Genomic DNA, 22110 nt, shown 5'->3' with positions numbered 1-22110 from the left:
GTTGACCAACAACACACATAGTTGACCAACAACACACACAGTTGATTAACCGCTCCATTTTTAAGATGTGTTGGAATTCATCGGAACTACGATAGACATAACATAGAAATAACTTACACAACATAACCAAATAATATTTTAACGGAACACAACAAGACACCAAAGACATACATCCTAGCACTTAAACAAGCAAAACGTGACTACCATAATTTCCCATTCTACATCAGCGACACCACTACTGCCTTTACTGCTTAAAAGCCCTTCACAAATACGTCGTACCCCCTTTCACGTCAATCTCACACTTGATCGGTCCTTCCGAGATCAGCAAACATGCAGGCAGTTTCTTTCACGTTTACCCCCCCCCCCCCCCTTCCCCACCAACTCCCGGGACGAAGTATATAAAATATATAACTTGTATATAAAATATTTGTTTAACTTAACCACTGGCCCACCATCGTCATTCAAGGAAATTTTAAGTGTCACTTTTGAAAAAAGCAGAAGAAATATCTGAAAGAAACCTGCACAATTGATTCATATATATATATATATATATATATATATATATATATATATATATATATATATATATATATATATATATATTTATATTTATTTATTTATTTATTTATTTATTATTATGTATTTATTTATTTATTTATTTATTTATTTATTCATAAGAGCAGGACAATACCGCCCAGTCAATTAATCCACTGACATTACCCCCCAGCAATTACCCCTCCCCCGCCCAGTTACGGTTAGAGCAAGTGTTAGAGTCAAGGCTAGTGTTAGATGTAGGTTTAAAATCGGTGTTAGTATTGATGCTGTGGTTAGGGTCATGCTTCTTCAGGACTGGGTGGGGGGTTTTGACAGGGGGGGGGGGTAATGTCCGGTGTGCAATTGACGGGCGTAATGTCCTAGACCCATATAATATATATATATATATATATATATATATATATATATATATATATATACATTAATATATATATATATATGAATCAATTGTGCAGGTTTCTTTCAGATATTTCTTCTGCTTTTTTCAAAAGTGACACTTAAAATCACGTACCCCTTCAGTAAACCTATTGAGAAACGTTCGGCGACTCGAATTAACTACCCCCTGCAGAAGTAATGCCCCATGTTTTACTAGTACTAGTATACAACGTGTAAAAATAGCTTCCTGGTGTTTTCCCTAACCGTAAAATATCGGTGGGAAAAAAAAGATTACGTTAAAACACGTCGGGTGAATGGCAGGAAAGGTATAGAATAATAATCTTTGAGCGTATTGACTAGAGCGAGGAACACGCGCTATATAAGCAAAGAAATATACTCCCTAAATGTATTACAAGTAGGTTGCTTTCAAGACGTGGGGTATCGTCTAGCGTGTTGGGGATTATTAAGTTCATAGTTGGAGTTATCTACACCCTGTAGTAAGGTATAGTGTTGTGTAGCGTTGACTTGTATAAAGTATGCTTGGTGTAAATTGGTGTATTGATCGTTGAATATTTTTGCGGTTTAATTAATAAAGATAAACACATATTATTTTTTAAAATTAAATAGCTATTCCATTTCTTGAAAAACAAATATTGTGTCGTCTTTAAAAAAAAAAAATCTCGGTGTATATTAAATTATTTTCATCAATATCAGTAGAATTAAATAACTAGTAGTCACGAAGATAACTGTGGTCTATGTTTTTGTTGTATCGCAACTTCTTAATTTAAAATCATCATGTTTGATCATTTCGATTTTTTTTTCAAAGTTAGTTTAATCAAAATAGTTTAGTCCTTAACTCATTTTAATTGTATCCAGTAAATATGAAATACACAAAAATATAAAAACATGTTTACTACACATTAGTTTGAAGAGCTGCTATAAATTTGTGTGGAAATACTTGCGTTTCAGAGTTATTACAACAATTTGATGCTAATTGTAAGCACTTGTAGTACGTTGTTTTGAGCAATTCGTCGGTTGTGGTCGTCGGATAAAACAGGAGATTTTGTGTAAATATACCGAGGTTAAGGCTTTCTGAACGGCATAGTGAAAATTGAATACACAATTTGTGTAGGGCTTTAACGCGTACAAAATACGGATACTCTGGGACTAGGCTGAATTTTTATACATTAACTGTTTACACATGAACAAGAGCGATTTGAATCTGGCTCGTCCGTCTACCGGATTTAAAAAAAAAAAAAAAACGTGTATTTACGTTATAAAAATAAGTAAAACAACGTTAAACTCATATACATCAATTTAAAAAAATGGTTAGCAGTATTCTTATAAGCCCAAAGATTATTACATAAACATTGAAAATGGATTTACAAAAATATTTACATGTCACAAAACAAAACAAAAAAATGTTTAAACCATTCTTTAACAACATTTATTTACAATGTGTAGGCTATACAGGGAGGTAATAAATAGTAAGTGCGTGCTACTGAAAAACTTCAAAGTCGAGCGAGAGTAGGTATTATGGGACCAAAACATTGAAATGAGGAGGGGGGGTTGTGATGGTTCGGGTTGATAGATTTGTGTCTTTACAATTTTTATAGGTTGTGTGATAGTTGAGTATGGGGTAGGAGTGGGTAGACGTGAAGCATATCTGGGTGAGTTCCCACGAACATTGTTTTATATGTACTATTAGTGTTGATTTTTAAAAAGTGTTGATGTTTTACAATTCCTTCATTCCAAGGCGTAAAATTCAGGTTTTGATGGAGAAAAAAAAAGCACAATGAATAATTTCATTCTGGGGTTGCTGGCCCCTTTTAAAATGTCACGAGCCTCTTGGGTGCAACAAGTCAACCCATGCTTAGTGCCACGACTTTTTTTACGTTCCTGCTTTTAACTACATTACGACATGCAGCTCAGGGTGATTGCCCCTTATCTTGCGTATATAACCTGCCCCTGAGACAGTTCACTTCACACCTGAGTTATTGCTTCATATCAAATAAGGGGGATCACTACGTAGCTAGACGTAGGGGGGATCACTCCGTAGCTAGACGTAGGGGGGATCACCCCGTGGCTTGACACAAAAATTGATACAATTGAATAAATTACGCGATTCAACGAGAATGGCTTTAACGATCACTGGCCCCTTCCTTGCCTTTACCCGCCCCCTCTCACACTCAGACTACCTGCGGGTCTGGGTAACGTACGTCTTTGAATTAATAATACTGGATTTTTTTCTTTTGACTTTAGATTTTTTATTTCGATTAAAATTGAAGCAAAACTAAATATAAAACATGTCCTAACCTAGATATCTGGTTATAAAGTAGCTACAAAGACCTAAACGGTCAGTTCCTTACAAACGGTCTAAACGAAAAAAAAAGTGATCATATAGTTTATATTATATTTGGCTCAAAAATTATTACAGCAGTTAAGGCTCACGCGTTTCACCCCCCCCCCCCCTCATCCTCACCACGTCACCAAAGTCAGATCCCAGGTAAATGCAAATGTGTGACATACTTACTGAGCTCCCCCCCCCCCCCTCCTTTTACAGATTATCACAACATTCCGACACCCCCCTGCTCTCCCTAATAATATGACAGGGGGCTGCACTCGAAACACTTCTGATATTCGTACCTAAAATTTCCGGGGGGGGGGGGGGGGGATTGATACTAAGGGTGGAATGTTTGTTGCTTTTCGTTATGATTGTGTTTAATTTAGAGATGGTTATCTGTTTTTTCTCTTAACAAATTAGTTATGATTATAAGTAAATTATGTGTGCAAGTCCGCTAAAATCATTTTTAAACTAAACCAAAAGCCTATGAGTAGGAATGGCTAAGCCTTTACGTGGCCCCCACGTAGAGAATTATATATATAGATGATTACAAGTCCAATAATAATAATAAAATAATAATATTCTACTTCTTTTTAAAAATTGTAAGTTGAACATCGCCAGCCCACACCCACCATTAAATCTTTATACGAGGATTATAAGCACACAGACACCCATATTTATATGCCCCCCCCCCTCCCCCCAGTCGTGCCCCCGAAACAAGACAGCACAAGTGCAACAGATATTTGTCTACTCGTTATTGTCTATTCATGCGTGAAAAGTCTCAGGTTTTTTTTAAATCTACCCCACGTTCGTATGGAGCTCGTATTCGCGATACAAACTTCGACCTAGATATAACCTTTCATACCGTATTATATGTTAGTCGTTTTCTTAACTACAGTCGGCCTTAACTTAAAAAAATTATTTTATATACAAAACTATCTGAAGCTTAGAATGCATTTTGTTTTATCTAACTGGTATAACCTTAAGGAACATAATATATATAAAATAAAAATAAGCCCTATAAGTAAAAGCAATGAGATTTTCAATTTAAAAAAAAAATTAATATTTTTTGTTTTGATTGCGTGCTGGCCTCATAAGACGTGTTTTTATCTTGCAATACAAAGCGACCTGCTATATTGGAACGTGGCTGTGAGAACCCAATAGAAGAGTTTTAGGGCAAAGCTTGCCAATCTTTCCTCATTCCTCTGGCTACGGTTGCTCCTATGTAAAGATCTACATTGAAATATATTTTATTTTCAACTTTGAAACTAAATCAAAACAATTAGTAAATCTAGGCCGTAGATTTTTTTTCACGCCTTTTATCGCAAGTCGACATAGGGCCTATTGGGGTCATCCATAAATGACGTCACGCTTTTCTTGACGATTTTTACCTCCCCCCTGCCCATGTCACACGTCGTCACAAAAAGCCAGACCACCCCCCTAAAATGACGTCACACCTCAGCCTACTACCCCCCTCAAAATTGCTGTTGAATTTCCAAAATGTTGTCAGAACTCTGTCAACATAGAGTATTTTGATCAATTCGTTTTCTAAAACGCGAAATAACGGCTAAAACTCGTTTCTAACATTGCTTTTTTATAATGCAAAAAAGGTTACGTCACACCATTTGAACCCACCCCTCCCCTTCATCACACACCGTCACAAAATTACGGACCCCCTCCCCCCTACGACTGTGACGTCATTTAAGGACGACCCCATTTCTTTTTAGCCCGTTCCCAAATGAAAAAAAAAACCATAAATGGCTTCCGACCTGTATGTTATCGCCCGCTTCACTAGACAAAAAATGAATATAATTTTTTTTTGACAGTCCAACCACTTAAAATACCTGGTGTCAATGCCGTCTCAGCATTGGCTATATAAAAGAATTTGAATAGATGGCTACGATCGGTTTTTGAAAGAGAAATTTCCGCCAGGCTATTTTTAACGTATTTTTAACGTAACCTTTTCCACAGTTATTTATCGCGTTGCTTGTGTTTTCAAATGCATGCATTGACTGTATTCAAAATATGTAAATTATGTTTTTTTTTTTTAATCATGTTCATGCGTGTAGGAATGTGTTTAAAATTAATTCGATCGATAGTGAATAGCCTACTTCTAATGAATGTAATATTTCTTTTGACTGGGTTCCAGACGTCATTTAACAAAAACGTACGCATATTGCCATAACTTACTTATGCTAGATACCCTTATATTGGCAAATTCAATTTAACGCAAATTGCGCTGTAAATGCGATGTTATAAACCGATTGAGCACGCAGATAAAATTAACTGAGGTGGAGACCAACCAAAGCATAAATAAAAACAAACAGGAAGAAAGTATTTTATGAAAAGGGGTTTTATTTTCATGGCGTGAGAATGACAACAGGGGTAGTGGGGGGGGGGGGGGGGGGAGGGGAGGAATGGGTCGAGTGATAAACAGGCTGTATTGATTGATTTTTCTCTTCAACCATTTTCTTTTTAATTTTCTATATTTACCGGAAATAGACAGTAACTACTTATCATAGGGTGTAACAAAAGGGATACTGTACTACTTATCATGAGCTGTCACAAAGATGATACTGTACTAATTATCATGAGGTGTCACAAAGATGATACTGTACTACTTATCATGAGGTGTCACAAAGATGATACTGTACTACTTATATGGGTGTCCTACTTATCATGGGGTGTGACGAAGATGATACTGTACTACTTATGGGGTGTCACAAAGATGATACTGTACTACTTATCATGAGGTGTCACAAAAATGATACGGTACTACTTATCATGAGGTGTCACGAAGATGATACTGTACTACTTATCATGGGGTGTGACAAAGAGGATACTGTACTACTTATCATGGGGTATGGCAAAGAGGATACTGTACTACTTATCATGGGGTATGGCAAAGAGGATACTGTACTACTTATTTTGGGGTGTAACAAAGAGGATACTGTACTACTTATCATGGGGTGTAACAAAGAGGATACTGTACTACTTATTTTGGGGTGTAACAAAGAGGATACTGTACTACTTATCATGGGGTATGGCAAAGAGGATACTGTACTACTTATCATAGTGTGTGACAAAGGATAATGTGACTACTTATCATGGGGTGTCACAAAGAGGAAACTGTACTACGTACTTTGGGGTGGGACAACAAAAATATCGTGACTACGTGTCACGGAATCGATTGATAGCCAGCGTCGACGAAACACGATACCGTTCTGCTAGAAAAGAACCCATGCAGGTCGACGTTTTCATTGCACTCGACATTTCTCGCATCACTGCTGTTTCTTTAATAGCCTTCATGAAAGTTTAATGTCCCCGATTATGTGTTTTTATATCCATGTTTGTTTTATATTTCTATATATGCCATGTTACATATCCGTGATATCCGATGCGTGTCATAATATACAATGCGTGTTAAGTAAACGTTACGCAAAAAAAAAATAATTACAAATAAATATCAGATGATCTGTTGTAACATAACGATTGTATACGATACAAATACAGTAGGCGACACTTTCCAAATTAAAAATCTTTGGCAAATGGATTTCTATCACACAAATTTCATTAAAATGCAGTTTATATAGTTACATTATAATACTAACTTCAAAATAATTTACTTTTTTGATTTTTGGTCATTTTAAAATTGTGAATTGGAGCATCAACCATCCAATGTAAAAACCTCTTTCATCTAATATACAACCCTGTACCATCTAATATACAACCCTCTACCATCCAATGCACAACCATGTACCATTAAAAATACAACTCTCTACCATCCTATAAACACCTATTTACCAACTTGTAGACAACATTCTACCATCCAGTTGACAACCCTCTTCAATTCTGTAGATTTCACTTTAGAAACCTGCCTACCAGGTATATCAAACATGTAGTGCAGATTTCAAGTAACACACAACCAAACTAAAATATATATATAATAATCATTTTATTTTTACACGTGTGAAGCTTCGACATCTTCAATCTTCACTTTGTACAGTTGTTCTTGTAATTACACACGTTCTACCCCATTGAATTATTTTTACATATATATAGGCCTATATATATACATATATATATACATATATATATATATATATATATATATATATATATATATATATATATATATATATATATATATATATATATATATATATATATACATATATATACACACACACACACTATATATATATATATATATATATATATATATATATATATATATATATATATATATATATATATATATATATATATATATATATTGTTACTTCTATAATAAACAGAGTAAGGCGCGGTTTAGATAGGCCTATATTTCTAGACACGAAAATGAAAACACGTTTGTGCTGTAGCATCATAATAACGAAAGATTAAAATCAGCACGACGTCCTCCCCTGAAGATTCGACACAAGATTTGAGAGTCAACCAAGGCGATTAAAAAGGGTGTGGTGCAAAAGTTAACTAAATAAATAAACACGTCAACTTTATGTAAGTTTACATATTACATGTGTATCCGGGAAATGAATGTTTTACTTCCCGATCTCAAAGAAAAAAAGTAGTAGGCCTACACAAATTTTATTTTGCTTACTGCCATGCACACACACAGACACACAGCCACACACACACAATTATTATTTTCATATAGGGGCTTATATATATATATATATATATATATATATATATATATATATATATATATATATATATGTGTGTGTGTGTGTGTGTGTGTGTGTGTGTGTGAACCTACATATGTCTATAATTTAAATATTTGCCTCATACGCGTACGCATATGTGTATACGCTTTAATCACTGAAGACTTAATTGTAACGATGTTTATCGATTGTCAGTTAATTATACAGTTGGGTGTAGCATTGCCTTCTCTACAGTGAGCTCGTTTACGTCATGGTGTCACCTCCACCCTCTTGTAATAATTGTCGATTTGTACTTAAAAACTATTTAACTTTAATTAATCATCAGTGGAAATGGCAAAAAGCATTTTTTCTCTGAACATTTTAGTTTTTTTTGCCATGTTGTCAACCCCCCCCCCCCCCCCCCCCCTGAATGGTGTCACCCGGTGCGGTCCGCAACACCCGCCCTCGCTACGCCTCTGATTTTGAACACATTTAAATAAAACGGCAATATAGAAAATAAAAAAATAAAAAAAGTAAAATGACACCCTAGTCTAGAAACAAGCTATCCTATTATACCTTGCGATCAACTGGGCTAGAGAAAACAATACAATACAAAAGTGACACCTTCAGAAATTTAGAAAAAAAAATAAAAATAAAATAACGCCCAAAGAAAGAGAGATTGGACAAAGGCTAACCCTTAACACAACACCAATCTAATGCAACATAAATGCAAACAAAAACATAAGCTACGACTGTTTACGTGCAATCGTTTGCTGGCGGTTCTATCAATGCCCAGCACATACAGTCAGTTTCTTCCAGACATCTCTTCGGGGAGGGGGGGGTGCTTTACCCTCTCCTCCCAAGAAAGTAAGTCTACCGCACCCACCCAACCCCCCCCCCCCCTCGGACGAAATGGAATTTATATAGAAAATATATACTTTTATTAGTGTCCCCCCCCCCCCCCCACGGGAAAATTTAGTCCGCTTCCCGAAAATATCAAGTAACACACAAGTCTGTAAGAAACACTGCATACAGTTCCTACAATATGCTGTACATGTAAATAATTATCATTAAAAAAGTTTTTAAAAACCCACGTTTTCTGATTGAACTAAAAAGTATAAAATAAATGCTATACATCTCAATAATGCAAGCGATCACTCTATTATAAGCGATGAAAAACGTGGGGCGCCGAAGTAAAAGTTTTTTATCGGTCATTGTTAATATAAGATGTAAAAGTTATATTACTATTGATTAGATAATACTATTGAGTTTTATTAGGGAGCTTGTAGAGAGTCAAAAGTATTAGAAACTGTAAGAAAATCACGGTGCCCCACGTTTTTCATCGCTTATAGTAGAGTGATCGCTTGCATTATTGTGATGTATAGCATTTATTTTATACTTTATAGTTCAATCAGAAAACGTGGGTTTTTAAAAACTTTTTTAATGATAATTATTTTCTACTTTTTAGTCTTTGTCTGTTTGTTTGCATTCAAATCTTGCTATCGATTTTATCTTCTCGCATTCACTTTTTTTTGGGGGGTAAACGAAGACAACTCGTAAAGAACACGTGCCTTTTCCAATCGACGTTTCTTCTGTGTTGCCGTTTCTTTCACCATTTTGCCCTCGCGTGCAAACCATTCGACCATCAACATCCTGATCAGTCAGATTTGCATAGGTTTGTACACAAACACCGCGTGACTACTACTCAGCCAATTGCGTGCTCGCTCCTTCAGTAAGCCACAAGAGGGAAAGTACCTAACCTTGTTTTCATCAAATTACAATTACTAGGTTATGTCCCTTTTTTGTACAAATATATAGGGGTCTAAAATGATCAATAAAATTTTTCCATGGATCAATTTACTAATAATAATAATTGAATATTGTATTGTCATCGGAAACAAAGCTTCCCTGAAAATTTCAGCGCGCTAGCTAACTGGGAAGTGCCCGAAATTTCGCTCGCAAAGCAAGTTAAAGAAAACGTGGGAAAAAAAAACATTCAGTGAATATAAAACTTACTATTCTTCTTTATGTTTATTATATCTTTCTCACAAACTTTTTTTTTCATTCCCGTTTATTTCAGGTATTTAAATCAAAGCCAGATTTATCCTTCGTGAAATTCTCAACAACTAAACTCTAGAACAGAGACATTAGGAGCTAAAGGAATGTTTACTACATGGGCAGTGTGCATTTTATTTGTTCTACCGCTCATAGATATTGGGAATGGAGCCTTTGATGATCATTTAGCAATGGGTAAACAATTATTTACGACATGAATGTTTATAACATGCAAAACACGTGTTTTGGATATATCAAATAGACTAGATGCTAATATATTATAAAAAAATAAATGTTTATCTGCAAGGTTTCGAGTCACCATGGTCATGCTTTTATTAAAAAGAGATCAAATTTCCTTGTAGTTAATGTGTATGTATAAAAATACCATTTTGAACCTGACGGCCCATGAACAGATGAAGTAGAGTTCTTTAGTCACAGTGACCTCCGGAGAATGTGCTTTCCCTAACATGAGTCTGATGCCCATTATAGATGGGTGAACTCAGTGACGCATTACGGACACGCACCATTAACGTTAAAGTAAGCCCATGTAAAAAATTGTAAATTAAAAAAAAACAACGGAATACACTTTTAAACAGGATGTAAACGATGCAGTTGTATCAACAACGTTGTGCCGAGTGGTTACCATAGTCGTCTTGTTTACTTCCTCAATGTTAGACCGTGAAATTCCCAACACCTACACATGTGGTGCAAGGTTTACCCCCATGGGCTTACGTAGAGATGTAGCCTTAATGTGAATTGGTGTAAATCGGAAGGTTACATGCACACATGCATGTGTACGTGTACGGCAACAGATTTATACACTCATGACATAAAAGGGCCGTCGTGCTACTTTTTAACACGTTCAATCCTACAACAAAACGAAATAAATCACACACGGTGCAGTGATGTGTATACATTCAATCTCTTACATATACGTTTACTTGTATGTGTAAGTGTACTCGTATGAGTACATGTAGTGTATATATATATATATATATATATATATATATATATATATATATATATATATGTTTATATATAGGCCTATATATATCTATATATTTATGTGTGTGTGTGTATAAATAGCATGTGTATATAAATATATTAATGAGTATGCGTACATATATTACATCACCAAGAGTTAGACGGCGAAATGAGTCATTTGACTTTAAGTTGTATGACTTGTGTTTCATATAGATAAAGGCCTGTATGTAAACACGTTACTGCACAGTGTGTGATTTTCTTGTTTTGTTTGAGGATTCAACGTGTTAAAAATTAGCACCACAATTTATTATGTCACTAGTTGCTGTCATTATTTGATAAGTTATTGCCCCAATGAATTTCGGGACCATATTATTGTTGCTATTGCTACTATGGCATTAGTCCCAGTACTGTTTCTTTCAGATTTTTTCTCCGGGGGGGGGGGGGGGGGGGGCTGTAACTCTTGAGTGTTTAGGGGAGGGGGGGGGGGGCGGACACTGGTTGAAGTAGATATTTTCTATATAAATTCTATTTGTGGCGGGGGGGGGGGGGCGGTAAACTGTTGAAATGTTGAAATGCCTAAAAGAAACACTCCTGATTCAACTTTAAAGAAGTACGAAATTAACTTTCATTCACAGATTTTAATATCAATCAAAACTACTCAGCTAATTTTAGTGAAGTATCGCAAAAGGAGAGACACAAATCTGAACGATTGAACGAAAGTGTAGACGAAACGAAAACTGAAGGGACAGGAATCATGTGGGCAGAACAAACTGGTGATAAGTCTGCAGAGGAAATATATGTGGACCCTAATCCTACAGGTAAGTTAAATGTTACAGATTGAGAGGACGGTGTGGAGTCGGGTGCAAATTCTTGACTGTTAACACAAAAGATCGGTTAACTGCGCAGTTAAAACTCCTAGTTAAGGGAAAGCAAAGTGAAAAAAAAAGACCGATAACTGTTACCAGATTTTCTTGACTACGGAAAAGCAGAAAGGCTATGCAGGCTGACGTCATCGTGCTATTTATTAACATGTTCGGACTTAACATTGAATTACGTTCTAGAAAAAAAAAACAACAGAGATGTTGGACTTATTGTTGGACTTTGCAGTTAGATCCCTTCCAATGTTATTATGTCAATGGAATTTCAGTTTTTTTTCTTTCTTAAATATTAATGGCTACGTCCCTTTAATAAAGGGACACAACCAATAAATTACGAAAAAAAACAAGGTTAACTTCCTCAAGTTAAGGAGAAGTGATCAAAAACATTACCGGTCACTAGATCTAGATTATTCTAGATCATTGAAGTATTTACTAAATAATATAGTACTGTCATTTTTTTTAAAGTGAGGTGATTTATTATAAATACTAGATAGATCTAGTTGTATTGATTAGGGCTGTGGTTAGATTTTAAGTTGTAAAAAAATCATACTCAATAATTTCAGACCTTTTGACAATTTTTGTTAACTGTTTTAATATTTTTAGGCCTATAGAATATAGATCTAGATCTAATCTAGATTTTAGTCAAATACAAAATTTATATTACCGATACTGTACTATTTTTTCTTCCGTTGTATATGTTTCAGATAAGTTTCTTCATATAAAAAAATTACTGATACTGTACACTTTTTTCTTCTGTTGACCTAGTACAACCAAAATACAACAGCCTTCCAAACACAAAGCCCAACCGAAACAGATTTGTAACGCCTAATCTCCAAAACCAACAGCAGCATCCTACAGCATTTCCACAGCCAAATACAGCTCAAATTAACGATCTACAAGTTACCCCTTACGCAAGTCTAATTCAAGCACAGGAAGGTCCTGACTTGCTACATAAACGCAGTAGAAACATAAAAATATCTGATAAAATTGTAGGAGGCGTTACAAACATACATTCAGAAGAAACAGTTACCAGGCCTAATTTTATACAAAGTAATGAGATTGAGCCTCCGATATTGATGGATGATTCTTCAGCATCCAGCAGTGAAATGGGTGGTGTTTCAAAGAATGTGTATCTTGAGATGAAAGATGAAGTATTACTTGATCGTGATAGAAGATCTTATGCTGACTTCTCAAAAAATCAGTATGGATCTGGGGTGTTGCAAGGTAAACATTTAACTTCTTGTACATTGTATGTTATTCAAGAAGACTCTACCTGCTTAATTGCTAATTACACAATTAACTACTAAATTATCATGTTAATTTAAAGTTTAACATGTGATTTATATCATGTTGTATATTTCTATTCACAGTCAGGGCTGAGTTTAGGCTTACTCCAGTTTATAAAAATACAACAAAAAGTATAACAGATTTTGTAAGTTTTCTAGTTTGAGATCATGAAATTTTAATTCATTAAAAATTATTTTATGTGTCTAATCAATGTTTGTTCAGGTATAAAGTAGTTGAAATATTACTGTGCTTTTTTTATAGCCCTTTGTATTGTAAAAATTTAAATTTAAAACCAAAGAAGTAAATAAACAATTATTGTTCAAATAATTATAGCCACATTAAATGACATGAACACGGAACTGTCTTTAACTTAATTTGTACTTTTTCTGATATTATGAGGTAACAAAAAAATAACCATTCCACTAAATGTTAATTAAAAGTTTAAATATATTTTAGCTGTTTTAATATATTTTTTCTAGCATTCCACTAAATGATAATCAAGAGTTTAGATGCATTTTTAGCTGTTTTTATTTATTTACCATTCCAATAAACATTATTTAAAAGTTTGAATGAATTTTTAGCTGTTTTAATTTATTTATTGACCATACCACTAAACATTAATTAAGAGTTTAAATGTATTTTTAGCTATTTTAATTAATTCTTTCACACACAGCTGACGAATCATATAATCCCCTTTATAAAGAATATGTCTAATCAGCCGTTCACAGATGTAGAAAGTTTTTCTTCAAACTTAATGTAGGTATATTTTATTTCTGAAAAGGCCTTTAAGTATTAGGACCTAATAGAAAAATAATAGCCTTGATGTACTAGGAAAAGATAATGAAATACCTCTTGACTTATTTTATGTTTTGGTAAATAGCACAGTTTCTTTCTCTGAGGGATTCACTGTCCCCCACTCCCACTAGCCCCCTATCTAGTCATACCGCACATAAATGTATAGCTGCAGCTACAGAATTACTTGTTTGGCCTAGGGTTTGTCTCATTGGACAAGATGTCCCTTAGTACTTGACAGTGTGTTTTATTTATGTTATACTATTATTATTGACTGGTTGTCAATATTTAATTCAGTGAAAAGGTTTAACTTATTTAACTTTTAATGCATGTAAGTTGGCATAACGTAATTAACATAAGAGCAAAGTTTTTAACTCAGATTAGCCTGAAATGGACAACTGGTCTTCAGGGCGGTGTGGTGACACTAGCTCACATACAGACATCTGTAGTGTCTCTTTAGCCCCAAGCTGGCCGGCTGTAAAATACATTTGACAAACTTCCTAACATCTGTGTGATATACACATTCATTCAGACATCAGACACACACAATATTACTATTTTTACATTTACTATATTACATTAGCCTGACATAGGGCCTTCCATAAAACATTACTAAAATAGCCTTTTCATTAATTCATTGTTTTATATACGTTCCTTACCTATGGATTAAAATATAACTATACAGTTAATAAAAGTAAGTTTTCAATTACCTTCAAATGAAGCCACACAATCCTCTACACTTGTTGCCAAAAAGTAAGATACATTTCTCTGTGGAGAACAAGTAACGTAGCACGATAATAAGTATAATTTTATGATGGCTAGTGCCTTAGCATCAAAAAACATGTATCTCCATAGAGGGGAGAAGGTAGAGTGGCCGGACTGTAGCGTCCCTACCCTACAGGTCACATGACTCAGGCTCCACCCTCAAGACGGCAGTCAAAAGTCGATGCTGGGTCAGCCTTACGATACCACTGGACTCAGGTCTAGGTGTGTACCGTAACCTGTGGGGTAGCAAGAAGTGGGGAGAAGTGGAGACACCATGATAGATATTTATAATCTATCAAAACACCCCCTCCCTCAGAGGAAATACAAAATATATATATTTGCCCACCTCCGTTAATAAATGCCCCTCTCCCCCCTCCCAAAAAAATACCTCCCCCAGAAAATAAACTGAAAAAAAAACTATGGTCAATATCCTGTGGAGTTCTAAATCTGGACTGAGACACAAGGGCTAACACACTTTCTGGCCATGGGGTTTTTCAGTGAAGTTTAATGAATCTTTTTATGACTAACAACATGCTAGTTTTTAAAGATAAACCATAATTACTGTTTTGTGCAACATGTCAGAAATGTTGTTTGCAATAAAAGTTATTGAAATATATATATTTTATTAAGATATAAGAATATCTTTTTCATAAGATAATGGTATAAATATTTTGGAAACTTAAGATTCCACATACATTACCATGTGGAAGTAATGTCTGAATCCAATTGTTTTCATGCTTTAGATAAAGTCCTCTAGATTAACCAAATGACCAACTTTCGGTTTTTAATTAGTAAAAAGTATAAGTTTGGATACTGTGTATTTAAAAGGGAGTTCATTCACATTTATGATACATAATGATTTTTTTTTAGTTAAAATTTTAGAATAATGATTTTTCTATGCTTCAAACAGGTGATTAATTGAATATATACATTTTAAGTAGCTGATGTCTTACAAAATTTTACAGTAATGTAATTGAGAGCTACACAGAAGTAGAAGTAGATATTCAACTTAGGTCTAAAGAAGATGGCTATTTATCTGAAGATGATAGGCTGGTTCGCCTTGCTCTAGCCACAGCATTCAAAAACTTAACCACATTATTGAATTACAGTGTCAGTCATAAAAGCATAGCAAATATAACTGATGTAATGGGTAAGCACTTGTAAATTAAATTGAATTTGATTGTATTATAATTTAATATATCTTGATTGAAATTACAGTTTATTTCTTATAAACTTAAGCAAGTGAATATAAAAAAAATTGAGTGCAAAAATCTAACAAAATATATACATGACTTAATAATTTGATGTCTTGTCAAAAACATCTAAATTTAAATATTGAATTAATGTTTAATAAACATTGAATTAATGTTTACAATTAACCTTTTTAGTAGCTGCGTTTTTAGAAAACAATGTATATTTCTCAATATAATTTGTTCAAAGAATTTTTTTTAAATTAACTCTTTTTATTTTTCAGTTTCATATTCTTGCATATCTTGTAAATCAAATGAGGTCTGCATTCAAAATAGCCCCACCGATGATGTATGGAATTGCATGTATGAGAAATGAAATTATTAGAAATCTTTCACTTATATTTTATTTCTATTTCATTTTAAAACATTATTTTCTTGTATAATAACATCTATTAAAGACAACATTATAATTATTATAAATCATTTTAACAAAACACTATTCTCTTTAGAGGACAAAATAAAGAATACTTAATAAATTTGTGTTATGTACTGTCATTGATGATGTTACCAAAAATAAATTATTATTCTTTTTTACAGAGTATCACAAGATGGTGAGTAAATAACGCCCATGCTTAGAATGCAATATAAATCACATCCAGTGTGTAATGCCTTGCCATGACATATTTAAAATACTCAGGCAGAAAATTCTATTAACTGGTTGATTTAGGAGTGCATCCATTTTATGCATCTACATTTTGAAACATATGTTAATATAATTAGTGCTTTTATTTAAGGGCTATGTAACATCTTTTGCTTGTCTGGGTATTTCTTATTAATTAATTTATTAAAATGGGAAAAAAGAAAAAAAATACTTTTACCAGCTAGTTGTATTAATAGGTTTCCTTGATATCTGAATACACTTTCTAACAAATATTGTGATCAGTTATATTTCTTAACTCTTATTAGAGCAGATTGGGTTACGGATAAAACAGGCATTATGAAATGTAAAATGCAGTCCTTTTTTTCAGAGGCTTTCCCTTTTGGAGTCTTGGTTGGAGATAAAATGTTGCCAAGAGACAATGAATTAGCCACTGTAAAGATTGTAATCAAAGATTTTATTCCTTTTCAGACAACACTACATGATAGTTTATGGGTAGGTATTTAGTAAGTAGCAAGTTACACAATGATGTTTAAGAACTTTGCAAAATTTGAAATGACTTTGGAAGCAAATAAAGATGAAGCTAGAAGAAAAATGTCGAAAAAGATATCATACTATTAATGTTATATTCAATTCAAAGTCAATATATAAGTCAAAATAAAGTCAATATAAAATTTTATGTCTCATATCTATAAAGCTGCGCTCACATAAATCAGTATTGTATTAATATAATTTTCATCCAAAAAAGTAATAGCAGGAAAAAAACATATTATTGTGTTAATTGTGTAATTTTCATCATATGAAAATGTTATCTCCAAGTCCCACTTAAGGTAAAAGAGGCAATCTGCAAGTTAATTACTCATTCTCTTAGTCATTCTCGGAAAGATTCTATATTAGATTAGTTCAGGCTGTTTAAAGAAGGTCACAAACTTCAACATTTGTATATGAAACGTATGCATATTTGAATATGTATTAGTACACTCATATATTCACATATATCTACACATACCTTTTTTTATGTGTGTATATTACTTTCAGCTTTCAGTAAATGGTCTTATTAGTTTTGGAGTAGAGTTTGCAAGCTTCAGTCCTCAACGCCTGCCTGCAAAAAATTCACAAAATGTTTCTTTGCAAGTGCTTGCCCCTTACTGGACAGACCTTGATTTTAAGACAAATGATGATAATGAAATCTCCTATCAGGTAAAGCACTCATTCAATTTTGAGTTTATCAAGAGGGGCAAAGGGCTACAGCCACACCACTCCACTGGAGTTTGTTTTGGAATGCTCTGTCTCTTTTTGAGATCATACAAGCCAGACTGCAATTTTAATTTATACTATAATTAGAATCCTTTTTTATATTTATGGTAAATTATAGTCAAATATGTTTTATATCTTGTTAGAAATTAACTTCGAAATTTTCAAATTTCAGTTGTATCAATGCAGTCCTGATCAACCATCTGATGTTTGCCGTAAGGCCAATAGCGAAGTAGTTAAAAATTCAAAAAACAACCCAGATTCTTACACCGCTACATCAGTTTTAGTTGTAACATGGATTAAAGTCCCTGCAAAAAATAAAACATCTGACAATGAGGTAATCTTATAACCATAATTATTTTGAATTATAAGTTTTACTATCCAAACTTTTAAAATGTGTCTATACGTATAAAGGCAAACAATTGTTACATTAAAACTGTGGAATTTGTTTGAAATATCCCTTCTTGTAATATGTACACATGATTTCCATATTAACATAAATGTGTAGACACAAACCAAAACAATATGTAAATCTAATTATTTAAAAGCATTAAAAATGTCTATAACTATATATATATATATATATATATATATATATATATATATATATATATATATATATATATATATATATATATATATATATATATATATATATATATATATATATATATATATATATATATATATATATATATAAGCACATACCATGGGTTACCAGTCAGGGGCGATAATTTACAATTTATTTGTAATTTTCCATTTTGTATTTTTGCAGCGAGTTTCATTCCAGTGTGTTATAATATCAGATGGCCAGACAAGCTATGTTATTTATTTGTATGTGCAAGGAGCAATGAATCTTAACCCAACCTATGCCAGGAGTGTTGAAGTTGGATGGGGAAATGTTAACTTTGACACCACAAGATATTCCTATTACACCTTTGACCGCATTTTGGGCAACACAGGTAGATTGCAGTTCTGATCATGGGAATTATGAAAATAGAACAATGTTAAACAACTAGATATGATATAGCTCACATTCTCACAGTTTATGTATTGGCTATTTGAAACTGTCTAATGACTATTTTACTCTATTGGAGCTGGGAAAGGCTCTAATGTTTTCTTTAAAACAACCCTAGTCTCAAATTAAGAAAACAAAAACAATTAACTTCACAATGTTTGCTATATCTGTATTGTAAATGGTCGGGCTATTTTTGTTTATTAAAGTACAAATTGTTTAAATAATGTGTATTCACTGTACAGGAAAACCTGGAATTTGGTTTTTTAAGCTTGGAGAGACAACTAATTACAATGCAAAATGTTTGTCTTGGTTTCAATCAGCATCTAAAGAAATCATAGGTAAATATTTTAAAATTTTTTATGATGTAGGCCTAATAATTGATACATTATTAATCGGCATCCATAAGTGATGTCATACTCATGGCGGGGGAGGGGGTTCTGTCATTTTGTGAGGTGTGTGTTGAGGGGGAGGGAGGAAGGGTTCAGATGGTGTGATGTCACACTTTTGCATTATAAAAAAGCAATGTTAGAAAACAAATTTTAGCCATTTTTTTTAGATAACTGTTTTAATTAAATGTTTTAGAAATTGATTAAAATACTTATGTTGACAGAGTTCAGTCAAGATTTTGGAATAATATCTAAAAATTCTACTGCAATTTTGTGTGTGTGTGTGGGGGGGGGGGGGGGGGGGTTTAGGCTGAGGTGTGATGTTATTTTAGGGGGGAGTTCTGGCTTTTTATGACGATGTGTGATGGAAGGGAGGTAGGGGGGATAAAAGTTGTCAAAATAAGCTTGACATAATCTATGGATGACCCCTTAAGCCTGTTAGGGTAAAAGTTAAGTCAATAACGTTTCAATTAAAATACATTTTTTTTCTTTATTCCATTGTAAGTAAGTAAGTAGTAAAGTTCCCTTTCAAACCTGATGGTCTATAGGGCTAGTGAAGTAGAGTTCTTTTGTTTCTGTGACCTCGTCACATGAAGAGATAGTGTGGTCAGCAATATGCCCAGCTGCCTTTACTTGCCCTAATGTGAATTAGGTACCCATCAGAGTTAGGTGGACTCTGGGACGGTCTACTGACTTGAACCCGGATTTTAACTCGTTATTCCATTGTACCAGCATTAAAATTTGTTGTTTTTTTTTTTAATTTTAATTTGTCTTCAGAAATTACAGCACAAAATAATGATCTACCAGCTTGTCCCTGTAATGAGCTTGCAGCAAAAAATAGTCCAACATGGATCTCAAACAGCCTTTCACAGACTGAGGGCAACTGTTATGATTTGTTACCTAATTATGGTGAATTTGGGAGGGTAATAACAGTTGCATTTTTATTTTATGAATCCCTTATTTTATATTCAAATCAACTTTACTAGTAGCTTCAGTATCAAAGAATTTCTTGTAAATTATGACTAAAAAACTTATTAATATAAAGCTTTTAAAAACTGAAAACAGTGTGTTGTTGAGCAGCCCTAACTTAGTAGTTTAATCAGTTTGGTTTATTAAAGTGTAATTCATTTAAATAAGTTTAATAAGTATTATGAAGTTTCTTTTTAAATTCTATTTATATATAAAACCTTAGGAAGAAATTATCCTTAAATTAAAATTAAAATCAACCCAGTTCCTCAGATCTGCCTACAACTTTTAAAAAAATTATTTTCAATTTGCAGAGATGTTGTTATAGATCTGATGGCAGCTCCAGCTTTGAAAGCAGAAAACCATTGTCAGGAAGCCTTCAGAGATACAATGCTTTTTATTATATTAAAACCAAGTCCAGAGATCATGAAGTGAATGATAGAGACCCAAAACGTTGGTGCTGTGACCTTTCGAATCAATGTGAACTTTACTACACTCTTAGGCCAACTAAACCGTGTATTTCAAGTAACTGGGTTAGAGGTAAATTTACAAATATATTTACTGTCCATTTGTTAAAGATTTTTTATATTAACATTTTTTCTTAAATTCATGATTTTAAAACTTTTTATTTTTTATCATGAAACTGTTCAGGTAGGTCTCATTCAAAATATATGAAGTAGTTTTATTATTGACTTTTAACCCTTTCAGGACCAAGGGACACCGGTGTCCCAAATTTTCAAATTATCACTAAATGAAATTGGAATAACATAGAGTTGTTGAATTTGCTTTAAAACATTTATTACATGATAGACTTAATATAAATAAAGTTGCTTTCAGTATATATGAGATAGTTTTGTTGTCATAATTATGGGAACTTTGCTTTTTTAGACCACTCACAAAGCTACAGTTTACATTTTTATATAAAAAATACTAACTGTAACAGAAAGAAATAACTGGCGGTTTTTCAAAGGTTTACTATTTAGGTATTGTATTTACATTTGTTTTTCCTAATAGCTTTGCTTGTTTTTTTTTAAAAGTAGTTTTTTTTGCTTGGGACATATATGTCCCTACGGTCCGGAAGGGAGCTAACTTTTTTTACAATGTTGCCAAGCATGAGTTTTGGCATTAGAATACAAATAGTTGCAAAGCTTTTATTTACTATAACTGAACAAAATGCTGTGCAAATACTGTTTATTTACAATAAAGACGATGAAAACAACTTGATTCTGTATGAAAAAGATGTGAATTTTCTGTAAAAATATGCCGACAGAGTAAGTGTAGAAGCTATAATCAAACGACTTGTTCAAGTCCCAGAGCAGATTGTCGCTACTACGATAAGGCCTACACCTTATTCTAGTCAATCTGCTTTGCATACATTGCATACATCGTCAATGTCACATGCTTTAGTGACTAATATTCCCTCAAATCTGCATGGTCCGCGCAGTATTTGTGAACATGCCGCGCTGTCATTTCGTAAAATACATGTTACCTTGTATGAGATTTTTAGAACACCGCGCACAAAAAATATACGATGTACACTAGAGGTTTCCCCTCAAAGGGAGCGTTAATAGTTACAATTACCTCTCCGACACCCCCCACCCGATATTACCACCTCCGAGCAATTACCCCTCGTCCAGTTATGGATAAGTTAGGACTATGGTTAGGTTAGGGTTAGGGCTAGTTTTAGAGTTAAATGTTGATTTAGAGTTGTAGTTAGGGGTTTTGTTAGGTTTAGCTATAGGCTTGGAGTTTGGGGATAAGATCAGGGGTCTTCAGCATCGGTGGGGGGGGGGAGGGGAATTGGACAGGGTGGTAATGTCCTAGACCCGAAGCTGACACATATCATTATCATCAATAGAACTAGACTTGCCAAAACATGAACAACCAAACGTTTTTGTGATAATTAAAAATGGAGAATGGAGCAAGATATTATTTTTAACTATAGGCTTCTGAAAACACA

General features: G+C 33.6%; 2 protein-coding genes across 3 annotated transcripts in view; both read left to right on the top strand.

Moving 5' to 3' along the window:
- The first annotated feature begins 1351 nt into the window (after positions 1-1351).
- On the top strand, positions 1352-16244 carry LOC131935654 (uncharacterized). Its single transcript, XM_059292173.1, has 8 exons — positions 1352-1432; positions 9998-10167; positions 11592-11774; positions 12600-13058; positions 13205-13266; positions 13795-13877; positions 15644-15828; positions 16153-16244. The coding sequence occupies exons 2-8, from the start codon at positions 10080-10082 to the stop codon at positions 16242-16244; spliced, it is 1152 nt and encodes a 383-aa protein (XP_059148156.1). The 5' UTR covers positions 1352-1432; positions 9998-10079.
- A 657-nt stretch (positions 16245-16901) lies between these two features.
- Positions 16902-22110, top strand: part of LOC131935669 (uncharacterized) — a 31452-nt gene continuing 26243 nt past the window's right edge. For both annotated transcript variants that reach the window (XM_059292188.1, XM_059292187.1), the window contains exons 1-7: positions 16902-17021; positions 17565-17726; positions 17956-18117; positions 18556-18742; positions 19041-19136; positions 19962-20107; positions 20465-20690. In XM_059292188.1, the coding sequence (XP_059148171.1) occupies positions 16932-17021; positions 17565-17726; positions 17956-18117; positions 18556-18742; positions 19041-19136; positions 19962-20107; positions 20465-20690 (1069 nt within the window). In that variant the 5' untranslated portion in view covers positions 16902-16931. The remainder of the gene's footprint in view (positions 17022-17564; positions 17727-17955; positions 18118-18555; positions 18743-19040; positions 19137-19961; positions 20108-20464; positions 20691-22110) is intronic.

Source organism: Physella acuta, unplaced genomic scaffold (genome assembly GCF_028476545.2).
Source record: "Physella acuta isolate Inbredline_101_S28 unplaced genomic scaffold, ASM2847654v3 ptg000151l, whole genome shotgun sequence".
Classification (NCBI taxonomy): Eukaryota; Metazoa; Mollusca; class Gastropoda; family Physidae; genus Physella; species Physella acuta.
The sequence above is the reverse complement of the archived record's forward strand: the minus strand, read 5'-3'. Positions and strand labels throughout refer to the sequence as shown.